The sequence below is a fragment of the Schistocerca piceifrons genome, chromosome 1 (genome assembly GCF_021461385.2).
Source record: "Schistocerca piceifrons isolate TAMUIC-IGC-003096 chromosome 1, iqSchPice1.1, whole genome shotgun sequence".
NCBI lineage: Eukaryota > Metazoa > Arthropoda > Insecta > Orthoptera > Acrididae > Schistocerca > Schistocerca piceifrons.
The window spans coordinates 629,000,832-629,027,579 of NC_060138.1; the positions used below are offsets into that span (position 1 = coordinate 629,000,832).

Genomic DNA, 26,748 nt, shown 5'->3' on the forward strand with positions numbered 1-26,748 from the left:
CGAACGGTCATTTGTATGTCGGCAAGTTCTCTTCCTGATACCCTACTTGTAACGTCACAGCAAGTACTTAAGTGGAGAGGTAGGACTCGTGTGGTCTTTGTGTGTTGGGCGGATGTTGTTGGTGGGCCCGAGCTGCCGTGTGTGTTGCATACCCGAGTACGATTAAATACTTCAGATTTCCCTTAGAAAACTTGTGAGAGCGATTTACACTTTTACTTTTCACCAGGCTTCGATTATTTCTCTGTATTTGGATGACAGATTTTTTTTAACTATACGAACCTTGTTTACAGGATTTGAAGCAGCTGTTAACTGTGTATATTTGTTGCGCTCGTTACTGACATCAATGTGTCACAAACTTGTTGCATGTTTTTTGCAGTCGCAATTCAGAATAACAAAGTTTAGTTTATGTAGATAGTGGTACTGAAAAACTGAACTTTCGAACTGTGACTGTTTGCTATTGATTTTTGTGAATTCATGTACAGTTAAATGAACTTTGCTCGCTCGTGTTCCTGTGTCCGATGGGCTGCTTGCATTAGATACATTAATTATGGTTTAACGGTTTTTATTTAAATCTGCAATTCATGTGAGTCCATCACTCACACAGTTGTGAAAGTAATTGAATGACTATTTGTTTGGTTTAAAAATATAATACTCAGATTTTGTCAAAATCATTCATCGTACGACATTTATCCAATTATTTTAATAATTCATACATACATCATTCGCCTATTTGTCTGTTTACTCAAAACCGCTAGTGATTAATTCTGTGCTAAATGTAAGGCTTTAAAGCAACGGAGCATTGGCGATCCCTTTTTCAGTAATGAGTGGCGCCATTACATTAGTTCGTGCATTGTCCAGACTGGTAGCAGGCAACATAAAATCGCCCGCGTGTTCCCAACATGACTGGCTGGTATCAATTCTGCGCCATCCACAGAGCTCCAAAGCGAACAAGGGGGAGGCTAAAATTTTGTTCTGTGGGCTTAAGTATTGTCAGTTTTTAATAATATTTGAAGATGACACGGCAGTTGAGATAAAAGGGTACAAGTAAGTTACTAATCGATTGCGATAATGCTCAGAAATAACAAATATAACGGTGACCGTCAACGGATTGCACTGAGGTGATAAAAGTCATTTGATAGTGATATGCGTGTACACCGATGGCGGAAGTATCGCGTACACAAGGTGCAAAAGAACAGTGCATTGGCGGAGCTGCCATTTGTACTCAGGTGATTTGTGTGAAAGTTTTCCAACGTGATTATTGCCGCACGACGGAATTAACAGACTTTAAACGCGGACTGTTAGTTGAAGCTAGATGTATGGCACATTCCATTTCGGAAATTGTTAGGGAATTCATTATTCCGAGAACCACAGCGTCAAGAGTGTGCCGAATTTACCAAATTTCAGGCATTGCCTCTCACCACGGACAATATAGTGGCCGACGGTCTTCACTTAACGATCGAGAGCAGCGGCGTTTGTGTAGTTGTCGGTGCTAACAGACAAGCAACACGGCGTGAAATAACCATAGAAATCAATGTGGGGCGTATGGTGAACGTGCCATTTAGGACAGAGCGGCGTAATTTGGTGTTAATCAGCTCTCCTGGGCTATTAACATATGGCTTGGACCCCAGACGACTGGAAAACCCTGGCCTGTCAAATGAGTCCCGATTTCAGTTGGGAAGAGCTGATGGTTGGGTTCGAGTGTGGCGCAGACCCCACGAAGCCGTGGGTCCAAGTTGCCAACAAGCCGTTGCGCAAGCTTGTGGGAGCTCCATCATGGTGTGGGCTGTGTTTACGTGGAATTGACAGTGTATCCTCTAGTCCAAGTGAATGGCTATGTTCGGCTACTTGGAGACCATTTGCACCTAGTCATGGACTTCATCTCCCCAAACAACGATGTCGTGTCACTGGCCAACAACTGTTCGCGATTGGTTTGAAAAACATTCTGAATAATTCGAGCGAACGATTTGGCCACCCAGATCGCCCGACATAAGTATTCCATCGAAAATTTATGGGACATAATCGAGAGGTCAGTTGGTGCACAGAATGCTGCACCGGCAACACTTTCGTAATTATGGATGGCTATAGAGGCAAACTGGCTCAATATTTCTGCAGGGGCTTCCAACGACTTGTTGAGTGCATGCCACGTCGAGTTACTGCACTACGCCGGGCAAAAGGAGATCCGACACGATATAAGGAGGTATCCCGTGGCTTTTGTCACCTCAGTGTAATTTAGTTCGCACGATGGCGAAGTAATATGACAGGCAAGAAAAAAGTGTGGCGACTATTAGTGGCATCATAAGCTGACTTCAGCGTAACCCTTGCCGCAGCAGTCGCTTTCTGTTAGCTACCTATCGAGACTTCTCTGGTAGAAAGTGTCGAAACGGAGACTTCCGCGATCGGTGTGACGCAAGCGGCAGGTGGTTTTTGCGCGTCGGGCGATCGCGCCTCGCCCGGCGACGATAAGATGCGATCGCGCCAGCACGGCAGGCCCGCGCCTTATCGAGGCAGCTGGGCGGTCCGGCCTCTCAGTGCGACATGGCGCGCCGTCCGCGGCAGGATGCAGCGGCGGGCCCGCTCACGGTGAGTTCCCCGCTACTGTGCCTGAGGCTGCACGGGAGCTTCTTTAACGCAACTGTTGTGCGATAAATAGCGTAAGAAATATGGACCCAGTGGTGTGGTGTGTGACGTGGCCACAAAGCACGGAAACTAATGCCCGTTGTCAAAGGACAGGTCCGTTCTCAAGGTAGTATCGCAGACAGATGCGCCCGAGCCAGTTTTATTTTATTTTATTTTATTTTATTTTTTTTTTTTTTTTTTTTGCGTCAAAAGACGCAAGTGGTAGCGGTTACATGTGCGCTAACCCTCGTAATACCAAGAGGGGGAGAAGAGGGGTGTCCGTAATGCCCAACTATTGACAATATTGTAATCTAGTCAGTTCTTTATGTTTCAAAATTTTTGAACAAATATTTATTGTTTTTAATGATTTATTCTACCAGATTCCATACATTTGTTAAATTTTTAAGTTAAACAATCCAAAAATGTGAATCTCAGTTCAAGGGCAACCCAAAAATCTAAATCTCAGTTCTAGGCGTCACTGTCTCCAATGAATGTAGTATTCAATATTTCCAGCTTCAGGGCCTTACTTACAGATCACTATCTCTTTAAAAAGTATATCGACAGCAAAAGTCGACAACAATGAACGAAATTTGCATTTTTTAAATTCTTTGTAGTGGTCATAAACTCAGTAATTCATGTTATCGAAAATTCGTTATTATTTTTGAGAGTATACTAAAAGGTATTTTCAGGTTCCGAACCCTCCTTACACATCACTAGCTCTTAAAAAATTATGTTGTTAATATTATTCAACAACAATTAACGAATTTTGTTTTTTAAAGGTTTTTTTTTTTGGTTGGGCATAAAGTACCCCCTCACTCCCCCCCCCCCCCCCCCCCCCCGGTAATGAACGTTATGTAAAATGCTTTGTTATTTCTAGGGTTACGTAACGCAGTGTTCTGATCAGTGGCTACTTCTGGTAACGATTGTTGAGGTTCCTCAACATTCCCCTTAGTACGCGTGGGTAGCGCGACACTCACAATGGAGTTTACTGACAGTGAAGTGCTTGTAATGGAGGGTCAAAAGCACAAATGTTTATACGATATTTGCGGCACTGGTTACAAAAATCGTTATAAGAAACAATTTGGATAGACGAATGTTTGTGAAGTAGTTGTCGGAGATCGATGGGGAAAGCATATAATGAATTGAAGTGTACTCTTAGGATATTAGGTTTTTTGGTAAATATATTAAATTTTCTTGGCATTTGTAAAATAAACAGCGATACAGCTGTGTTACAGTATTGCCAATTGTTTATTATTATTATTATTATTATTATTATTATATGTGAATAACACCGTGATGTAACTAATAACTTTTTCTCAGCTCCTATGCTACCTCACATACTGGTATCTCAGCGTGCAAGTTTCCACGTACTTTACAAATGGGATACGCAAATGATTGTATTCACAAACTATAATAATCAAGAAACAAGTTCAGATAATTTTTCAGTCTTTCGAGTATATTTATGCACTTTGCGAGTTCGATCTATAACATTTTTGAATGCATCGACCACTCTCTGATTTTTCTTTCTGTTTCCGTCGTCTGACAACCAGTAACGAAATAATCGCTTTTGATGTTACGCTCATTCCTGTTGTTATACTTCTCAATGCTCGAAAGGCGTACTTCACTCCGGTCAGAGCGCAACGGATCGTGCTACAAAGGAAACTACGTTAACAATTCATCGTGTAGCCAGCGTGCTCCCAAACCTGTGTCACCGCATAAAACTTCGCGTTATTTAACATACGGCATAGCCACGTGTTTGCGCTAGCAAAATGTTGCGGTAATTTCTGTAAAATTGTTGCTTTTAAAAAACGCCCATGTAGCCTTAGCCTAAGACAACTGAGCCTGCGTCAGCCACGGACCTGTCACTGCTGCAGCAGCTGCCGCCACATTTCGGTTCACTGAATAGGGGTGTGCCCAATGATAGAATACGAGTAATCAGGAAGTCTAGTAAACACCGACTTCATAGATATGCATGCTGTCATACGCTGATGGACAATGAAATTGCAGCATCATGAAAGCGATATGTAAATAACGTCAAATTGACGGTATGTGTACTACATACTTGGATATTCAAGTGATCAACATTTCAGCACAAGCACACAAAGTATCGGGAGTATCGGCATCTACTTTCTTTGTACTACGAAAGATTACGCAAAGGGACTCTCATTCAAAAATCGCTTTTCAATGCTGGTTGTAAGTGCTTGTATCTCAAGCTTGCGGAATGGACCGCGGGCACACTAATAAAGATATCTTTCTCAAATTTGGTTGAATTGCTCCTCGGGCATGTCCGCAAGGAATAATACTCTAGCTTTTTATTTTAATCCATTCCATAGCTGTTCCAAAAAACGTGACCAAAAACACGCGACACAGCTACATCTTTGTCTGCAACTTCCGCCGTTTTATTGTTTTGTCAAATGTCGGCTACTTCTCCGCGAGCAACATCCTTTAGATTAAGAAATTGTTTATTTTTTGAATTCAGATAAGATTTGCAGACTGCAGTAGTTCCGTCGCGGATATACCTCATTTTGGACAGAGCAACTTTAGCTCCTCTTATGGGGGTCTTGATGACGACCAAATTTCTTAACAAAATCAGAAAATGTTGTCCAAGAATCAATAAATAAAGTGCAAAAAAGATTTACCTCGATTGCTTCGTTAGTTTTTTCAAACGGAATCTTAAAATATTGCTCATTTTATAGGCTAACGAGGAGAACGGACCCTTAAGGCAAGACCGCATGTTGCTCGTGCTGTCCTGACCTACTCCGATGTAGAGGGTGTTCTACTGTTGGCCTGGCCATGTGCCATTCACTGAAAACATCTGTTTATGAATTGCCGATGCACTGGCATGCCATCATTCGTCACCCACTACGTTTGGTGTACTCTGGCACAGCGCTGAAACTGTATGTTATAACATACCAGTATTTATCATCCGAGCTCAATTCGGGTCGATGCGTAGCTGGGTTAATGGGTTAAGCTCCTTGCTGCGGTGGCAGCTCTCAGTACTAAATTTCGTGTCCTTTCCAAATCACTTTCAAATTTAAGCATGTCTTCTTCATGCTGTATTGTATCCGCAAAATAAGCGAAAGTTCAATATTTGCTATCCTCCCTAGTATTGGATGTTTAACGGCCAGCATGGCACTTCACGCTATACAATTCGGGCACTGTGGGTCTAACCTCACGTGCAATTCGCGCTTTATACAGGGTGTTACAAAAAGGTACGGCCAAACTTTCAGGAAACATTCCTCACACACAAAGAAAGAAAATATGTTATGTGGACATGTGTCCGGAAATGCTAACTTTCCATGTTAGAGCTTATTTTATTACTTCTCTTAAAATCACATTAATCATGGAATGGAAACACACAGCAACAGAACGTACCAGCGTGACTTCAAACACTTTGTTACAGGAAATGTTCAAAATGTCCTCCGTTAGCGAGGATACATGCATCCACCCTCCGTCGCATGGAATCCCTGATGCGCTGATGCAGCCCTGGAGAATGGCGTATTGTATCACAGCCGTCCACAATACGAGCACGAAGAGTCTCTACATTTGGTACCGGAGTTGCGTAGACAAGAGCTTTCAAATGCCCCCATAAATGAAAGTCAAGAGGGTTGAGGTCACGAGAGTGTGGAGGCCATGGAATTGGTCCGCCTCTACCAATCCATCGGTCACCGAATTGTTGTTGAGAAGCGTACGAACACTTCGACTGAAATGTGCAGGAGCTCCATCGTGCGTGAACCACATGTTGTGCCGTGCTTGTAAAGGCACATGTTCTAGCAGCACAGGTAGAGTCTTCCGTATGAAATCATGATAACGTGCTCCATTGAGCGTAGGTGGAAGAAACTAAAATGAGCTCTAACATGGAAATTAAGCGCTTCCGGACACATGTCCACATAACATCTTTTCTTTATTTGCGTGTGAGGAATGTTTCCTGAAAGTTTGGCCGTACCTTTTTGTAACACCCTGTATTAATACCTTTGGTCCTCAGAGAGACGAATTCGTGGAGAAATTCGCTTTCTGTGATTCGCTTTTCACAAAAGGTATCACTTAACCAAATAGTACCAGCAACCAACTTGTTAACGAATTGATCTCAAACAAAAACAAGGGAAATAATGTCAAAAAAGCAAATTATTCTTGAAGACGAACACACGTTTTCCAAAATTCGGAATATAAAATTAGATCTACAACTTAGCTTCTGCTGTTTTTCCTTTCCGAAGTTTGAGGCTTTATTGCGAAAAACGAAAAATTTACAATTCGAAGTATTGGCCTTTACTGGCCACTACTTTCTCCCATCTTCAGGGCAGCATACTAATCCTGCAGCGGAAGAACTGGGCTTCTTTTGAGGAGATCCATGAATCGATCCAATGTTGCACTTGCTCATATAACGGGAAGTGCTCGTCAGCCAGGCCCTGTGCCGTTGATTGCAAAAGGTGGTCGGTACAGGGATCAACGGCTGGAGACAACGACGGCTGTGAGGGTACTCCTCATTTCAACGTTTCCAAGTAAGCTCTGACGGGTGTTGCAGCATGGGATCCATCACTGTCAAACTGCAGATCACCTTTTCATGTCCATCGCTGTATTGTGGCCGTTCTTTTTCACTGCTCGCCTCGAGCGCATCAAGTGCTTTCGTCAATGATCTCCTGTGATTATTTTAGACGATTTGAATTCCGGCCATGAGGGTAATAGACGTCAAAATCACCGTCCTTGAAGGGTTAAAACCATTCTCTGCACGTTCTTTCGTTAATTGGTGCCTCATCACAGGTCTTACCCAGCATATTAACAGCATAAGCCGCAGATTTCTTCATTTTAAGCATAAAATTAAAACTTCCCGCAAATGACGAAAATTGGGCTCGTAATTTAATAACTGAGTACCTTACATGCAATCACAAATCAATTAATATTTTGATGGCGTTATGTTTATAAATGCCAAAGCTTAAAATGACACTTTAACGACCTACCACCCGTACCACACTTGCCGCTACTGCCATCTATTGCAAAAAGGCGTTGGCAAGTTGTAGACCTGATATATTAAAGCATGAATATTTGTGTCTGGATGCGCCGTTTAGTACACTTCCTCTGTGGCTAATATAATCACATCTGCAACCATGACTTTTGGATGAAACTGAAGAAAAATAATCGTCGAAACAACTAATCTTTTATATGTTTGGGACACGGTGACTCTTTACATATGTGTTTAACAAATTGTTAAGTTTATGAAGTCGTCAGACAAACAAAGCAACTAATTTCTGTAACTGAGGATCAAACCAGTTACCGGTAATTAAATTGTAAAACAAAGTCTCAGTATTGATATGACCTGCTGAACATCGTTGTAATGCAGCCAGATCACAAAAGCACATGGGGAAAATGAATATCAGTCAAAAATGCAGGTTCAGCCTGACGACTGAAGTAAGGTTTACACGTATTTGATAATTGACTACATTTTGTTGTTCTGTCCAACATGCATGCGGACACAGGGATGTCTCTTTTGCGGCGTATGTGTTCAGCTCCTAAAAGCGTTATCTTCTGTTCGAAAAGACGTACTTTCCGGCATCTCTGAGACTAAAAACCGTTCGATTGTTTTAATAATTTGCAAGAAAGGCTTCATTAAAACCAACAGTTTCGTGTAATGTGCAAGAAAAAGAAACAACAGGTGCCACTTCATAGACATGATAGTACTGCTAATGGATAAGGGGTACGCTACGAAATATTACTACTCTCGTTTGCACATTAGACGTGACCGGAAAAAAGCTTGATAATTAACTAGAGAATGAAGGGCAAAATACGTCAAAACATACCAACACCTTGGGTATACCTCTTGAACATCGAGTGGGTGCTGGATACCTCGGACGTGCCTTCGTGTTGCTGACGGGCGGAATGCTGTGCTTACGTTCACAGTCATTGTGAGCGGTGTGCGTCGCTGACTGCTCTGTTGAGGGCTGCACAGCTTACTCAGTGAGCCTTGCTGGACATAAGCTCTCTGTCATGGTCCGCTAGCTAAATAGTACCCGTAGTGGTGGTAGAATCCTACCACATTAGATTTAACATTATCTGTAGGTAAGACTTAAGTATCACTGTACAATTATGTGCTGTATGCCTGCCTTCGCGGTTTGAGTCATGATGTGTTCGCGGTAAAGTGCACTCACTTTGGGTCTAAAAGATAATAAGCCGTTTAATTTTACACAGCAAACTGATTTCCAGACAACGACAAGGTAGGGCTTTGCGGAGCAGCATGGACGACGATTCTATGAGACAGATTGCTTTCGTGGTATATTTCACTTGGCAGTTAATATTGCCTATATCATACATATAGAAAAAAATACCCTATTTCGTTGGTAGGTGACTTATCATCGCTGTTATAGCAACCTAATAATGAGGAGCCACATGCTCTAGAGTTGCAACGTAAGAATACTTCATCAGAATAATCATATGTCCTAGTACTATCTTCTGTTTGTGTTTGGAAGCCAAATAACATTTGTCTTCCGAGGTTCCTAAGCTATCCACTGTCTAAACCACTAAAGCTGAATTAAACAATTGACTGGCGAAATTATTTAAGTTTTCTTGAAAATCAGAATTTATTGCATTTATTTACGTGTGGAAAGCTAATTTAATTAGCGTCTATGAATAAGCAAAGACATTCAAACCGTTCAGCTTGTTAGTAGCAAATATAAATAAACAGAAGTGGTTGAAGGCAGCCGATGTAAGTGTACCTCCACACACAAAAGTACCACCGACACAGAAAGGAACACCTTGTTCTCTAACTAACAGAAGAATTGTATGAAATAATTAACAATGTGCTGTGGTGAAACGCATTTTAAAATAACGTGGTTTGATTTTCTGGATGAAATAGACACCCGGTTGGGTGCAAAATAAATTCATTAAGAAAAGCAACGCCAACTGTTCAAACTGTATCAGTAAATGTATAAATATCCCTCCAGCAGTGTGTCGTGATGTAGGAGAACACATCCCCAACACAATAGTCGATAAGACCGAAAGCACGGCGAATGGACGGATATCCAAACGGAAATGAAAATCAGTGTTTAAAATGTGTGTGTATGTACACGCATGCAAAAACGTGTCGAATTCTGGCACGTAGAGTGAAACACGCTAAGCTGAAGCAGAGTTCCCTGTTATGTAGAGTGGAAAGACACGTGTTTTAGACAATAGATCAACGCATGATTATCACGTTGTTTTTACAAATAGTGAGAAACGGCGGTCGAGAGACTTTCTACGTAGGTATACATCCACCGAATAGACACCGAGATGGAACATTTGTTGGAAACTGGTTCAAACAGTTTCAAAACGGAGAATAAACAATTGACGTTGTACCACGCTCGGGTGAGCCGTTATAAAGCATAACATACGCTGACACAAAATCAGCGATTGTCGCTGGGATGGATATCGATTGGACTGGGGATTAGGAAGCACATTGTTAACTCCATCATTCGCAAAGATTTTCGATGTCGATGTAATATGTCGAGGAGACAGCAGGCAATCATTTCTCGGTCTGCTGCAATTTGATCCATCGAAAATTCGTGCCTGAAAATCAAATTTATGATCGTCAGATTCCGCGATACAGCTGCGAAAGGGCTGCTGCTTTCACATCCGGTGTGTATGGACAATTTTTACGGGAATACCGTACAATGGCCGTACAATTGCCGCCCATATGTTGTGATGCGTGTCTGAAAAGGCTAATCGCTGTCGAAACTGTTCTCAGACTTCGAGGATATTCCCTAGAGTGACTCATGTATCCTTATCATTCCATTCGCTTGCCTCCCTTCCCCTTATAAGGGAATCCTGAAAGCTATTCGTTTTTTAAACACACAAGGTGGCATCAATACTCCGATAAATTTCGAAACTCGTTTGAAACACGTTTTCAACGGCTCTATAAAGGTTGTCAAAAGAGTAAAACGCGTTGCTTAACAGCTGCCAATAACACGTTACATTCTATTGTTTCTTATCATGATCGGTTTTCAACATTTTATTCATCATCGAATTTAAAGGCCACCTGTTGAATGTTTGCAGTGACATGCCATCCTACAGTAAAAAGCCCTTCTGAATTGAGGGATATTCAAAACAAAAATGGAAATCGAAGGTAAATTTAGATTGAAAGCAACAATACAAATGTATGGCTCATGCACTTATAATAAAAATGTTCAAGTTACTTCTGCTATACGGTGAACAAAATGTCCGAAACTGATAACGGCAAAAACTAATAAAATATTTTAAAAATATATAATAAATTTAGAGGATGGCAGGTGTTGAAAAAATCTTTTAGTATACAACCATGGAATCCTCAAAAAGTCATCCACTAACTAAAAAAAATCTGCAGAAGTGTAGCCTGGTCAACTTAGATTACATTGAAGGCTAGTAAAGTTATCGTCTTTTTTCTCAATTTGATTATACAGTTCGCCTAACTTTTCACTCATCTTGTAGAAAACGTTGCTTTATTCGATGTTAATTACATGATTAGCATCTTTGTGACACAGTAAAGGCTTGCCATAGCTTTCTGACGACGTAATATACAGTGTGAACCAGAATTCTACCGACAAACTTTCAGAGGTGACCCAAAACAAGACAAACATGTTCAGTAAATTTGGGATCTAAAAGCGTTCCTTGATATCTACGAGCCCTTGTTGCAGAAGAGATGAGTTTGACAAAAGCGAAGATGAACAAGTACTCATAGCTCCTAAGGTATGCGTTTTAGAGCCCATGTTTACTAGACACTTTTTTATTGTTTTGCTCCATACTACCACCTCTCAAAGTTTGTCGGTGAACTTCTGTTTCACCCGGTATATGCCCTTAAAGCCTTCTATGACGGCAGGAATCGTTAATTTGCTACACTTGTAAGAATTAATATGTATGGAGCAATTCACTGCAAGCGTTATTGTTTTCATTTTACGGATGAATTACATAATTCCTTTCGCATTACTTCGAGTGTAGATCTAAAATATTTCAGACCTTATGAGTTACGGCAGAAACGACTACGCTGTCAATCGTTTTACCATCTCAAGTCTTTTCTTGCCAGCATAGCCTAAAAGAGAAGAGAAAATCGCTAGTGTCGAGTTCCTGCCACAGGAAGTGAAACAGACGGGGCCAACAATCACATTGCCCTCCTCCATCTCACGCCTGACTGAACGCCTTAGAAGCGAAATCGGAACTTTCGATATGGTTTTTGTGAACCCGCTAGCAGGCACATCGTTGAAATGTAGGATGGAAAAGAACAGATGGGTGAAGCGGAAGGGGGGTGGGGGGGAGGAAGATTGGGATATACAGTCCCGTCGACATCAGGGTCATTAAAGACGGACCACAAGTTCGGAATGATTCAAGGACAGGGAAGGAAATGTGCCATGCTCTTTCAAAGAATCATCGCGGCATTTGCCTAGAGAGATTTAGAGAAATCACAAAAACCTAATTCTGGACGGTCGAGCCCGGATTTGAACCGTCGCCCTGCCGAATGCCGGTCCAGTGTGCTACTGCGTCCGCGGCGCTCGGTGAGAAGCGGTTTTGTGTGTGGGGGAGGGGGGGGGGGGGGGAGAAGTAGACGGTGTGGGAGTTGGCACACGGCTGATGTGTGGCGGATAATGAAGTGATTCATTCTGGTTATCTATTACACATGGCGCTGATCGCTTTATAAGACACGTTTGACGCAGTGCTTAGTAGCTTTCCCTACACCAGTTGTCGGGGAAAGGAAAACCACATTCCATAAAAATCTAGTAGAGAGTAAAAACATGAACACACGACTTTCATGTAAACTTGACAGTTAAGTTTATCGACAACTTAGTGTGTTGCTCACTTCAAAAGGCTAGAATGCACTTCCCTTTTTATTTTACTTTAAAGTCTGATTTCGTTACAAAACCCCAATGAAGACTGTTTTGTTACCGACATAAAACATCGGCGTTAACCTTAGTTTTAGTGTGTAGGAAAATTGTGTGTAATTACATTTGCCTTGTGTAGCAGTAGACGATTCAGTGATAAATGGTAAATTTGCTTATCATTCGAATTAATGTTGTAGAACAGAATACAGATCGTATTCTTGGGTACCTAATCACTATTCAAACTGAAAGTACTGTTACATATTAGTTTACAAGAATGCTATAGTTTCAGCCTCTTTTCAGTTGCAGACGTCCTAAATTGTTGTTGCACCATTAACCCAATCATCTTGCGCAGTACTCGAGATCCAATAAAAGACGAGCATGCTTTCCTGTGAATATTTTTAACTGAAGGATGTGTATCGAGATAGACTGCAATATATATGATCTTTGGTGAGTAATTCCCGAGCTATGGCCCAGTGTAAACTGTACAAGCTGCCACAGAAAGGGCAACCCTTTTTTAACACGGCACACTATTCCCTAAGTAGAAGTCGTTTCTGCTATTATACTTATAGCAAACTGAACAGATAATTGCGCTGTCAGTATCGTCAGCAGATGATTTCTTTAAAAGATAGCCTCTTTGACAGCTCATAACTGCTTTACGACTGTGACAGCTAAAAAAGGCATGATGGACGCCACCCACGTTCCTTCGCCAACAGTGTCCATACGAGTCAAATAACTGGCTACAACGGGGAGATCTTACAGGGTGACAATCATGGAACTTTATGAAGTAAAATCTTCATGCCGGCCGCTGTGGATGAGTGGTTCTAGGCGCTTCAGTCCGGAACCGCGCGGCTGCTACGGTCGCAGGTTCGGATCCTGCCTCGGACATGGATGTGTGTGATGTCCTAAGGTTAGTTAGGTTTAAGTAGTTCTAAGTTCTAGGGGACTGATGACCTCAGATGTTACGTCCCGTAGTGCTGAGAGCCATTTGAACCATTTCTGAAAATCTTCATAACTTTTGAACGGTTTGCGTTAGGACATTCAAACTGCACGGTTGGCCGCGGGGCATGATCATGATGGGAATTAGTATGTGAATACACATTTGGTTTAGCGACGAAGCCCACTTTCATTTGGATGGGTTCGTCAATAAGCAAAATTGGCGCGTTTGGGGGACCAACAATACGCATTTCGCGAACGAGAAGTCTCTTTACCCTCCATGGGTGACTGTGTGGTGCGCAATGTCTAGTCACGGAATAATCAGTGCGATATTCCTTGATGGCATGGTGACTACCGAGCGGTACGTGAAGCTTTTGGAAGACGATTTCATCCCCATTATCCAAAGTGACCCTGATTTCGACAAGATGTGGTCCGTGCAAAACGGAGCTCGACCCCGTCGAAGCAGAAGAGAGGTTGATGTCCTGGAGGAGCACTTGACGGACGGCATTCTGGCTCTGGGGTACCTGGAGGCCACTGGCATGGGCCTCGATTGGCCGCCATATTCTCCGGATATGAACACATGCGCCTCCTTTTTGTGGGTTTATATTAAAGACAAGGTGTACAGCAATAACCCCAAAACCATTGTTGAGTTGAAAACAGCCATTCAGGAGGTCATCGACAGCATCGATGTTCCGGCACTTCATCGGGTCATGCTGAATTTCGTTATTCGTTTGCACCACATCATCCCAATTGATTGCAGGTATATCGAAGATGTCATAACCTAAATCCAAATATCTTTATGGACGTTTGGAAATGGAAATAAAGTCCCATGCTTCTCTACAGAGCGTAGGGGAACGATGCGGGAGACCCGCACCGCCTTACTAGGTAAGCTCCTAATGGAGGTGGTTTGCCGTTGCCTTCCTCCGACCGTAATGGGGATGAATGATGATGATGAAGACGACACAACAACATCCAGTCATCTTGAGGCAGGAAAAATCCCTGACCCCGCCGGGAATCGAACCCGGGACCCCGTGCTCGGGAAGCACGAACGCTACCGCGAGACCACGAAGGTATGGACGTTTACATGTTAAATAATGTGTGTGCCTGCCGTGGTTTGTAACTAGTTTACGTTTTTTCATGTAGTTCTTATAGTTCAATAATTGTCACCCTGTATGTCGTCTGTCGAACGAGTTCTACCTGTACATGTACATATATACTCTGCAAACCACCTTGAAGTGCATAGCAGAAGGTACGTCCCATTGTATCAGTTACTAGAGTTTCTTTCCATCCCGTTCATGTATGGAGCGCGGGAAAAATGATTGTTGGTACGCCTCTGCATGCTGTAATTATTCTAACCTTGTCCTCGCGGTCCCTGTGTGAGCGATGCGTAGGAGACTGTAGTATATTCCTAGAGTCATCATTTAAAGCCAGTTCTTCAAACTTCGTTAGTAGACTTTCTCGTGACAGTAATTTCGTGGAGAACAGCGGCTGTTCTTAGTTCTTTAAAATGAACATAAACAGTCTCGACTGCAAGAAATCTTAATTTTTGTAGTTACCGGTTTCGGTCAGTTACTGACCAACTTCAGGCCTCATACTGAAATATGAACATAGAATGGATATAGAGGGATATCTGAAAATAGTAGCACTGTATAAAATACATCATAGATACCAAAGAATGAAAGAACAAGCTATACCCATGATGATAGGTGGTGGCGGAGAACGAATCAGGCGTTACAAATTCCACGAACGTCAACTGTCTCGTGATAATTTACATCTATCTTCAAGAGTCTGCTGGTTAAGCTTCTTCACTATCTTTGTAACCCTCTCCCACGGGTCAAACAAACCTGCGACCATTCGTGCTGCGCTTTTCTGTATACGTTCAATATCCTCTGCTAGTCCTGTTTGGCAAGGTCCCCACACACACACACACACATCAGAAATATTCTAGAATGGGCCGCACTAGTGATTTGTAAGCAATCTCCTTTGTAGACTGATTGCACTTCCCTGTTATTGTTCCATTAAACCGAAGTCTACCACTTGCTTCACTCACAACTGAGCCTATCCGACTGAAGGGCTCTTCATTTGTAGTATTGGTAGCAAATACATTGTTACCCCAACCGATACTTCGCTGGGCTTCTGCCTCCTAAATGCTTGAAGTTTCTCGGCATATTTCACGAGGCCCGCTTTTGTTTCAGGATTTTTCCACTGGTTCCCCCTGCCCCCCCCCCCCCCCCCCGGCCACCTTATTTATCACAATTTATTGGGTGCCATCATCCTTATCGCCAGGCGTCTGCCGAGCTTTAATATAGGTATTTGAGGAAAAGACCGTAAAACCACACCCATAGTGTGCTGTATACCGTTTCCGTCGTTACCGAAGCAGGCCGCTACCTATGTGCCACAGTGGTTCAACCAATTAACTCGCATTCAGCAAGAGCGCTGTCCAAATCCCCATGCGGGCATACAAACATACAGTATGCTTTTGCGGTGTTGGGATGGTTCTACTAAACAGAAAACGGTCTGCTTCCAACCCAATCCTTGATAAATTCTTCTTCTTCCTTCGTTTTGACCACGTATGAAGCTCGTTTAAACCTGGTAGTTGGCGTGATGTTTTCTACCTTCCCATCCTTCCAGAATATCTCAGTGATTTCATTGTGTCTTTTTCTTTTCTTTCGTTCATCTGTTAGTTGCCAGTCGTCTGTTCAGTATGATGTTAACGACTTGTAAGTCTTCCTTAGTTTCTTCTAACCAGCTAATTTTGATTTTCTCTTAGTTAATAACGTTGAGTAGTCTTTTGGTGAATCTGTTGCTGTCATTCAATAAATGTGAACTTTGGTGGTGATATCTATTTTCTTACGTGACACCACGGATTTTCGTATACCTTTTCCGCTCCTGTTTCTAGTTTCTACAACTTTGGAGTGGCCTCGGCATTTGTGATCTTTGATGCATGTGTGCTTCCGGTAAAATAACTGTCTTGTAATGTCGCAATTTCGCTTAGCACGATATTACTTTTTTTTGTTTTGCCGTTTCAGTGTGATTCTGAGTGCATTTGAACTTTCATGACACTTTCTAGCTTTGCGATACTGTCCAACCCTGACGTAAGTATAAACTCTCCGAGGCACGTGGAGAAGGATGCCGGTGAAATCGTCCAATACTCAATCTTTAGTGGAACTTTTCTGCTGTCCTCGTGTAAATTTTCCGCGTAGAGCAATTTCTCGTATATGGAGACTTGCCTCTACCGCTATCTTGTGTAGTTTTCCCGTGCAATTTATTATTTAGTCTTCGTGATCGTGTTAAATTATTCGGTGATGTGTTTTGCTTCTAACGCTTTTAATGACCCCCGTGTCTAATGGACGTTGAATCCTTGTTTGGCTTCCAGGACGCCAGTGTGGTGCATCGCTCCAGTCTTGAAGCAAACAGTGGACTTACAAAAGAAGGAAAAGGTTCCCTTTCATCATTGTCACATTCTCTCAGACACTGACAGAGAGTCCACTTAATCCCAAGGCGTCGGTCTGAGTTCCGTTCGTGTGCTGATGTAAGAGAAACAAGTGTGCCACCCTTCAACTTTTCGTTTAGAGGAGCTCTACCTTCCAAAAAGTAAATGCAGTCGCTTTTACTGCTGCCAGACTCCAAATACGTTTGTGTATAGCTATTCCGCTCACGCTTCTTGCTGGATCACCTTTTCTGAAAGACAGTTGGCTATCGGATTATTCCTGTAAATAGGCGAAGCGGGTAGTAACGCCATGTGTGTGTGTGTGTGTGTGTGTGTGTGTGTGTGTGCTAATTTAATTATTTAATAAAGTACATCTTCCAATCTAATCCAAATCACAGTTGATAATAATTTCACGACTACTTTATTTCTGTGTCTTATGTGTCTTACAACATTTGTGAAAATTAGAGCATGGAATCACCCTCCCCCCCCCCCCCCCCTCGTCATCACCACGGTTTTCTCTCTCTCTCTCTCTCTCTCTCTCTCTCTCTCTGCGTGTGTGGGGTGGGGTTGGGGGGGGGGGTGGGGGGGGGGGGGGGGAGGAGGGAGCGCTGGAAGCCACTTTCCTCATGCGCAAGCGGAAGACCCATGAGAACAAAAATCAGTCTAAGGAACATACTGTACAAATGCGTGCTCTCGTGTCCTCGTTGTTCAGGCAGTCTCCTTTGCATCCACTTCTTTTCTCGGCAATTTCTACTGCGTTAATAGCACTGAAAGACGACAGTAAAAAAGACACCAAGATGACTATGGGTAAAACAATATCTGCGTAACAGAGGCACTACATGCGAGAAACGCCGGTTTGCTGTAGAACTGTTGTTCATATCTTGAGTTCGAATATAATAAATTTCCTTGAGACAGAAAAACTTCTTCCATAAGCATGCAGGAATTAAGAAACCATTGCTCGTACGAAACAGCTTGCCCTTTTCCTGCGAATCATTGATGGACAACATGCAGATTCCATATTCCTAGTTTCCCACTTCCGACTGTTGGCGAAGGTCGAGCTTACGGAATAAGTTCTCAGATGTGTGAGTGGTCGAAAACTTCTTAAGTAGTAGAACCCATTACCTTGCCCCGGACGGCGAGTATTCATCAGAGACAAAGTGTGTTGTCACAAATGTACCAGGGACGTGTGATAGGACCGCTCTTGTTGTCTATATATGTAAGTGATCTGACGGTTAGAGTGAAGTTCGCAACTCGTGGTCTAACGATGCCGGCACGATAGCTCACGGTGTTCGGTCAGAGGGTTAGCTACTCTCTGTAACAAAAAAACTGAGTGAACAGATCAACGAAGAACCTAAACGGGTGTCGTCGGACGTCCGCCCCGAACAAATTCCACGAACAATATAGAGCAAAATGAGATCAACCAAAACAAAAAAAGTGGCTAGCCTCTGAAACACGTGCTCCCAGGTTCGATTCCGGATCGGGTCGGGGATTTTCTCCGCCAGGGGATTGGGTTTATGTGCTGTCCTTATCATTTCATCATCATTCGCGAACGTGGTGAGACTGGACAGTGGAAATATTTGGAATTTGTACAGTATTTGATAACTGCGCAATTGAGCGCCCCACAAACCAAATATCACCATCAAGGATAGGGTGAACTGCAGTCTGCGACTATTTGCTGGTGATGCTGTATTGTTCGGGAAAGAGTCGTCGTTGACTGGATGTAGGGCGATACAGGATGTCTTGGACAGAACTTCCATTTGGTGTGACAAATAGTAGCTTGCCTAAATGTAGAAAAACCCAAGTTCATGCAGATGAGAAGGAAAAACAATACTTACCTTTGCCCGTAATTATAAACTTCAGCGTGCTTTCTTTGGAGTAAACAGCGTCGTTGCATATACATCACTTTAAAGCACAACAACAATACATACCCAACGAAACACACATGAGCACCAGCTGCCTGTGGTCTGCCAAACTGCGCAAGAGATTCGCATCAAACCCGGCTTGCAATATGCTATGGCGCATACCCTCCATTTCGGTTGTGCGTGCATGCTTACGCTCTTGGAAATGTAGAGCGCACGCGCAATGTTGAGCAGAGAAACAGTCACCGTGTGGGCGCACATTTAGGACTGCTAAACAGGCGACTAGTACATTCGACACTAACGGGGAACTCCTTGAGTGCGAGGTCGCATGTTCAATCTTTAGTCAGGCTCATTTGGTAGCGCTGTGTTAACAGTTGTGACAGGAAAAATATTAGCTGCTAATGAATCACCACGTGCATTAGGAGGGCGACAGAAAATGAGTGTCCGGGAGGTGCAAAGATCAGTGGGATTTACGTATTACACTTCCCAAAATGGACATCATCGACATTCAAGAAATATTCGAAACAAACCATTAACTTGCACCATGAACGCCACTTGAAAAACGGCACGCCACAGTGATCACAAAGGTTCACGCCATGAAGATGAAGGTTCACGCCAAGACGAACTACTTTGTAGTTACAAACTGTGCAGAACGTTCAGCTAGGCATCCACTCTAAAAAAAAAAATCCATATAGATCCGTACTGGTGTAACTTGGTAATGAGAACTGATGGAATGTGATGGCTTGCAACCGAATGCGAAACCCTCTGTCGTGGAGCTTATCGTGAAACTGGCTACCCTTTAAGGTGTAGTTGCAGGCTGTGGGATAATAGGTTTTATAGACACGGAAAAAACGAACATCTAGAGGCTGAATTAGTCCACTCGTTCCAGGTGGTATGAACTGCAATGTCACACACTTTTCAGGAAGGATAGTTTGCTCTAGAGGAGTGTGAATTTTCTACGCCGACTAGGAATCAAGCAAAAGCAAGTTATTTTGACCAGTTGTTGGTTAAAAGCAGTGCTCATACCATAGTCGCAGTTCCCTTACGCCCATTTTCACACTCTTGCTTGCTGTGGCGTAAATATTCCCTACTGCTCACGCAAGATCGAACCGTAGGGGGCAGAACATCTCGAATTTCCCGCAGCAGAATTAATAACTTTCTAGCCAATTTACCACCCAAATTAACAGTCGGCGTAATTGTAAACGAATGCGTTAAGGCATTGATTATAGTTGATCTTGATACAATTCTCTTGGTACCTGTAATTTCCAGGGTTCCTTCTATATACATTTCCTCTTCAAATCGCGACTGGTCGGTTACTGAATAATGGTACAGGCTTATTTACTTCGTCTACAGATTTTCGGGCGGATTTCGCAGTTTGCTGTACATCGTCAAGTTGACTCTTTGCTTGAAATTTCGTTATCTTACGTCTTTCAATTCTGTGGCACTCTTTGAAGTTATGCAGCCATCCACTGCTTCCCTCGAAATCAATGTAATCTATGTCGCGCGCAATTTGATGTGCATATCGTAGAAGGTTACTATCATGCACATCCTGCAAATTGTATGGAACATCCTTGAAACCGGCAAACACCATTTTTTGCAACAAGGGTGCCTTGTTCTCCCTTGAATGTACGTAGTTTTTCTTGTGCACTACAAGGTCACATTGTTCTGAATTATTCAAAATCTATTCATAATTGTTTTTTTACTTTGCTGCGGATGATCTTCCACGTAAGTAACTATGTTTAGTACCCGCTGCTTGGACAGCGATTGTCCTTTACTACGTTTCACTAGAGACGGGATTTGTAGCTCATTGTCCGACAAGGATGATGAACTACGTGGCTCGACACCTGTTTCAGTATCACTTTCACTTGTTAAGCACGTATCGTCATTGTACTCCGCATGTAAGTTGTCCGCACAGTCGAACGTATACGACAACACACATTCCCCTCACTCGTCTTGCAGAAACACTAATATTTCGTGTGCCACTTCTTTCTCACTCTGCGAAATTCTTTGTCTTCCTTTCTGACGAAATATCAACTTCGGCAACTGTCATTGCAGATATAATGCAATGTTTATTTATCGTTGCCATTGCTCTGGTTTGTATCATTAACATTAGCACTGTAGCACTGTTGTGAGTTACGGGTCAACTAAGCAGTTCGGCTACGCTCCGTAGCCTCGTGCTGTACTCACTATTGGATACCTCCAGTCCCGCCCCCTGTTGCCATTAGCAGCCAATATGGTGGTTGCATGATAGACAATATATGAGGCGTCGAATGCCGTGAATATCATTGTACTTTTGCGACCACGCTCTCATAGGGTTCCTTGTAAGCGAACACGAAGGAGTGAAAAGTCGAAATTAGCAAGCAGGAAGATGTAAGGTGGAAACGGTGAAGAGTAAGAGACGGTGGGGCAGAGAGTACTCACCCTGAAGATGGAGAGCGCCGGGTGGTAGTAGGAAGGCTGGGTGCGGCCCGGCCAGCCGTGCAGGACGCGGTTCAGCAGGTGGTAGCGCCCGCGGATGTCCTCCCTGTGGCACACGCAGACACACACGTCACACCACTTAAAGAGCTACCGCAGCTTTCCGTCGGCCATCACCTCACACTTTTCTTTTCGAAATAAGCACACCCAACAGAAGACATCGTGTTAATACAATGTGACAACGCCTCTGGTCTTGATAATGACCTGATTTCAGCAAGGAAAACCACTGAAGCCACTCACTGTCAGATCCCATAGCGCGTAGAGCTACCAGAGCGATGGCGAGGTAATCCTACGCCTTTGACAGGCCTGCCAAATCTTCGCCTCGCCTCTCTCCTCGTAAAACTATCTTCCTGCAATTTCGTCTGGAATTTTCTCACACTGAACACGGCACAATATCGGAATCGCGTATTTGCAGTCGCCGACAAGAAATGCGAACGCACATACGAACGACAGTTTCGAATGGGCAGGACTGGCATGCACAGCGAAAGCGACTCTCCAGTAAGATTTGATTCAGGAACTAGACTACGAGGGTTAAACGTTTAGCACAGTGGTTAGAAAAGAAACTTAAGTTTAAATACTTTAGCGTGTGTCAGCGTTGCATTCGCGCTACAATCGCAAAAATAATCTACACATAAAAAATCCTACTTCCAGTGGTCTTGTGACACCGGATGCTCGAGTAATACGCTTGATGACAAACGGAAGACCACACATTTGATGATGCTGCCTGTAACCACAACTACTAACAATTCCCAGCAACTTCGCTGCCACATAAGGCTTATTCTTGATTCCTTTTCTTTACTAACACAGCTTACCGTACCAGTCGAAACAGCAAAAGCAGCGCTAGCGCTAAAAAGCGACACGTACTCGATCCATTCAGCGAAGACTGCACCATGCTGTGCTCGACCGCGCCACCGCGCTGACTCGCCGACTGATTAACGTTCCTCTCTGCTCCAAGAAAACTACAGCTTGGAGGGGAGGATTTACAACTTTCGCCAGAGTGACAACCAAGAATTCCCCCTAACACGCTGAAAGGCTGGGAAAATCTGCCAAAACTTCTACAGGATGTATATTAACTGCCTAGAGGTTGGTACACTGTATGTGCTGTGTAGTCAATCATTGGTTCAGACATGTACCCTACAGCGCCTATGCCGACGACTCTTTTGACCGGCTGACACCATCTGGACAGTTAGGTTCTGGAATTTTCCCACACTGAACACGGCACAATACCGGCGTCGCGTATTTGCAGTTGCCGACAAGAAATTCAAATTCGTCCACCAGAAGGCGAGAGCTTGGGCTGTCCCATATTTTTTGCACTGCGACCACCAGGGTCCGTCACTGTACCTTCTCAGGCCTGCCTCAGCGAAGGTAAATTCCCGAATCTTACACCAGAAGCCACTAAAGCTATGTTCCTCCACAGCACAGTTAAGAACATTAATCTGCCAAATTTACTTATTATCCCAAAGCGATATATGTGATTGTACCGTCACAAATTACTGGCTGGGTGGCAAGTAAATGACATATATCCTCCACTGTCGTATCTCGCACCACTCTTCAGTCGGCAGAAATCGGCAAAAATTGGAAACCTTCGATCAAATAACATATTTGCTTCAGCACCTGCTCGGCGACCTTCGAGATCGTAGAATACCGTAGTGAAGTAATAGCAAGGAGTCCATAGTTAAACATGAACGAGGTGTGCAGGTGGTAGTTGTGGAACCAAGTGAACTGTTGCCACGTAAACTATGTAACGATACACGTCTGTTCAGTGGTTCCTTTACGTTGCTTCTTGGAGGAAATGGCACTTTAGAAATATCACTGTGATAACGGCGTGTCTTTACAGCAGCGGCCCGAGGTAAAAAGCTTGTCTACGGAAGCGGAACAAGAATACCGGGTAGAACTCACTTGCATCTCCTGTTTAGCTCTGCGGCCGGCTTGCTCCCTCGCTTCTTTTCAGTCAGGTTTTGCGCCCCCCGTGTAGCTGTGCATTCGGCAGAGACCTATCTCGCCACGTCCCTGTTACGATCTTGAGAGCTACCACATCGCGAGGAAGTTAACTGCTGCGTTTCACCCCCTGTTACAAATAGTCTCGACCATTTTCTCTGGGATTAAGATCGGGTGACTTGGCAGGCAAGTCGAGGTGCGACAGCCTGCACGAGTGTTTGTCAAACCAACAACATCACATATGTGGAGGCCTGTGAATGTTGCGGTTTTCATCTTTGAAGACAGGAGTGTGTACAGCATACTTATCATGAAGATGTAGAAGAAAAGGCAACGCTTGCTCACCGAAAATATTGAAATAACAAATTGGTCCTCCTCCACAGTAACCCGAATAAGTGGGCCAAAGTCTTGGTACGAAAAATATCACATAACATGTCAGAACGATCTCCGGCCTGAGCTATAGCATCCACATGCGTCTCATTGGGTCGTTATGTCATTTAAAACGATGTGAGATGGTGACTTATTCCTGACACGGTCTGTCTGGGGGCGATCTGCAGTGATGGTAACTGAAAGAAACTTCACAAGCCAAGATCACTAAAAAAGCAATTTACTGGATGACCGGTTTCGACGGAGCTATGCTGTCATCATCGGATCTTATGCTTTTGAATTTTTGGAACATATTATCCATCCACGTTACAAGTAGCTTAACAGTGCATATGTACTCTTCACTACCATGACGATGTCAAATGTAAAAGTATCATGTACAAACGAAAATATAACTATACTGCGCCGATTGCAAGTGTTCATGTTCACTACAAGCTGGTAGTGAACTTGAACACTTGCAGTCGGTGCAGTATACACTGTCAGAAAAAAATAGTACACGTCGATTTTGACCCGATGAAGGCATGGGATAGTAGATATACTGATAATAATTTCAGTGTCACCCGCCAACAGATAGCGTAGTGGCACAACTACCAGTGGGCCATCTTGTCTACCCTTTAATAGGTAAGGCTTACAACCAGAAGGCTCAGTGCGGTGCAAGCGTGGAAGCAAGCCATCAACCATGCCACAGAGACGCACTCTTGCTTCCTACAGCCAACTGAGCGAGTTTGAAAGGGGTCAAGTTGCAGGCGTCCGAGTGGCAGGATGGCCCTTTCGGAGAATTGCCACACAAGTTGGATACGCTGCGTCAGCTGGGCAACGACGCAGGTGTCAGTCGTCACGTGGACATTCTCACACTCGTAGACGAGGTTTTGACGTCCACGCTACACAGATGCCCGCCAGGATCGTCGTACTGTAAGGGCAGATCATACAGTCACCACAGCACAGATAAGAGGGCTTGTGAGGTCAAACATGTCAACACAAACAGTTACGATCCAGTTATTAGCAGTGGGACTACAGACACGCACGCCTCTAGCCCGTCTTCCACTCACGCCACAGCATTCAGCGTGCTCGGCTCGACTGTTGCCGTCAGAGGATTACGTGGAAAACGAAATGGGGCGTCGTGGACTTCAGCGATTAAAACAGATTCTGCTTACACGCATTTGATGGTCGTTTACGTGTATGACGTAGACCTGGTGAGCGCTGTCTCGTAGAGGGTATTCGTCCAAGACAAACGGGCCTTATGGTCTGGAGTGCAGTAAGCTACAACTCTCGTTCACCTTTGATGTATCTAGAGGGGACGTTAACCAGCGCTCGGTACTTTCAGAATGTTATTAGACTCGTTCTTTTGCCGTTCTTGCAACAGGAAGGTGATGTGTTGTTCCTAAAAGATAGTGCTGGCCCACATACTGTCTGTGAAACTCATCGCGCTCTGCAAAACGTGCAGCAGCTTCCCTGTCAAGCGCGATCTCCGGACTAGTCCCCAATCGAGCACGTGTGGGATATGATGTAATGAAAAGTGACTCGTGCGATTCGTCAGCAAACAACTCTTAACAGAACTACATGAACAGGTCGAGCAAGGGTGGCATAACGTATCCTAGGACAGTATTCGCCATCTGTACGATCGACTGGATGCCGTAGTCAGCGACTGCATTGCCTCCCGTGGAGGCTACATGGGGGTCAGGGTACTCGAGAATTGTCAAATGTGATGAACTGTGATCATTCGACCATCGTGCAACATTTTCATGCAATGCGAAAGGTTCAAAAATCGGGAGTGTGGGTATCGCATCCTCTAGGCCAATCACAAAAATCAACGGGTGGCCATAAGTGCATCTCTGCTTGCTCGTCATCAGTTGGCTCTTGAACAAAAAGACCATTCCTTTGCTGTATCGTTACTGGTGACGAGAAATGATGTCTCTATGCTAACATAAGGAAAAGAACGGAATGGTTGAGCCGAAAGAAGGCATCAACTCCCTGTGGAAAGACTTGGGCTCATCCAAAAAAGATAATGTTATGCATCTGGTGGAACAGCGACGGTGTAGTGTACTGCGAATTGCTTCCTTGAGTTGTAACCATCACTGCTGACATTTGTTGTCAACAACTGAGACGTCTTACAGACGCAATCCAAGAACGACGAACAGGAAGACTGCGTGAAGTGATGCTACTCCACGATAATGCTCGCCCGCATTCTGCTAGACCGACAGAAAAACACTGTTCAGGAGTTGGATTGGGAAGTAATTCCGTACCTATCCTACCGACCCAATTTAGCGCCCTCAGGTTTTCACCTTCTCCGCTCTCTATCGAACAATCTTCAGGGAACATCCTGTCCAATGAAAATGCGTTCAGATCATGGCTCGACGACATAAAAGTTTTCTGGGTGTGGTACCGCGTCATAATGTATAAAACTACTGTTGTAGCAGCACTGTTTACAACACTCTGCCAACGCTGTAGCAGCAGTAGTTTTATACATTATGACGCGGTACCACACCCAGAAAACTTTTATGTCGACTGACTCTGGCCATGGAAGCGCACGCAATTATAATGACTTGACGAGTTCTTCGCCTCAAAATAAAATGATTTCTACATTCACGGAATGGAAAAGTTACCACAGCGTTAGCAGATTGTTGTAAACAGTGAAAGAGACTATATTATTGATCACTAAAGTCTCTGTTGTGTGACTGTTGTGTTTATTATTCACCTTATGGAAAAACGCTAGGAACTTAAGCACCAACCCAATATGATTATGGCTCACTGATACTGTAGTCTTAGAATACTAATGTGAAGTGCACAATTTGACATTTCTGTGCATTTAAAGCAATGTGTCAGTCTTTAGAAAACTTTGAAATCTCGTAAAGATCTGCTTGTATGTTGATGCAGCATTCTTCAGATAGTATTTCATCACAGATAATTGCATCCGAAAACGTATAATGTAATTATTAATATTGTCTTCGAGATGGGTAATATACAACGTGGACAGCAGGTGTTCTAGTACAACTGCCTGGCTCACGATCAAAGTTTCAACTTCGGTCGATGACTGTCCATGCAAGATAAGGCACTACGTCCTCCCCGCAAACAAACCCTCAATCCGGTCGCAAATTTAGTTTGATACCCAATATTATTGCACTTTTTACAAACACCGTTGACATGGTATTGCGTATAACGCTTTTGGCAGTCAAGTTGTACTGTGTTCTGCTGATTATATTGATTTATGGATTTTAAGATATAATCAGGGGAAAGCGCGGTTTGGGTGTCGCATGACTGACGTTTTCGAAATCTGTGCTGGTTGACGTGAAGTACGCCATTCTGT

At 43.6% G+C, this 26,748-nt stretch overlaps 1 protein-coding gene across 2 annotated transcripts in view; it reads right to left on the minus strand.

The window, feature by feature from the left end:
- LOC124804677 (calpain-A) overlaps positions 1 to 26,748 on the minus strand; it is a 620,886-nt gene that overhangs the window by 564,652 nt on the left and 29,486 nt on the right. For both annotated transcript variants that reach the window (XM_047264942.1, XM_047264926.1), the window contains exon 2: positions 21,072 to 21,174. In XM_047264942.1, the coding sequence (XP_047120898.1) occupies positions 21,072 to 21,174 (103 nt within the window). The remainder of the gene's footprint in view (positions 1 to 21,071; positions 21,175 to 26,748) is intronic.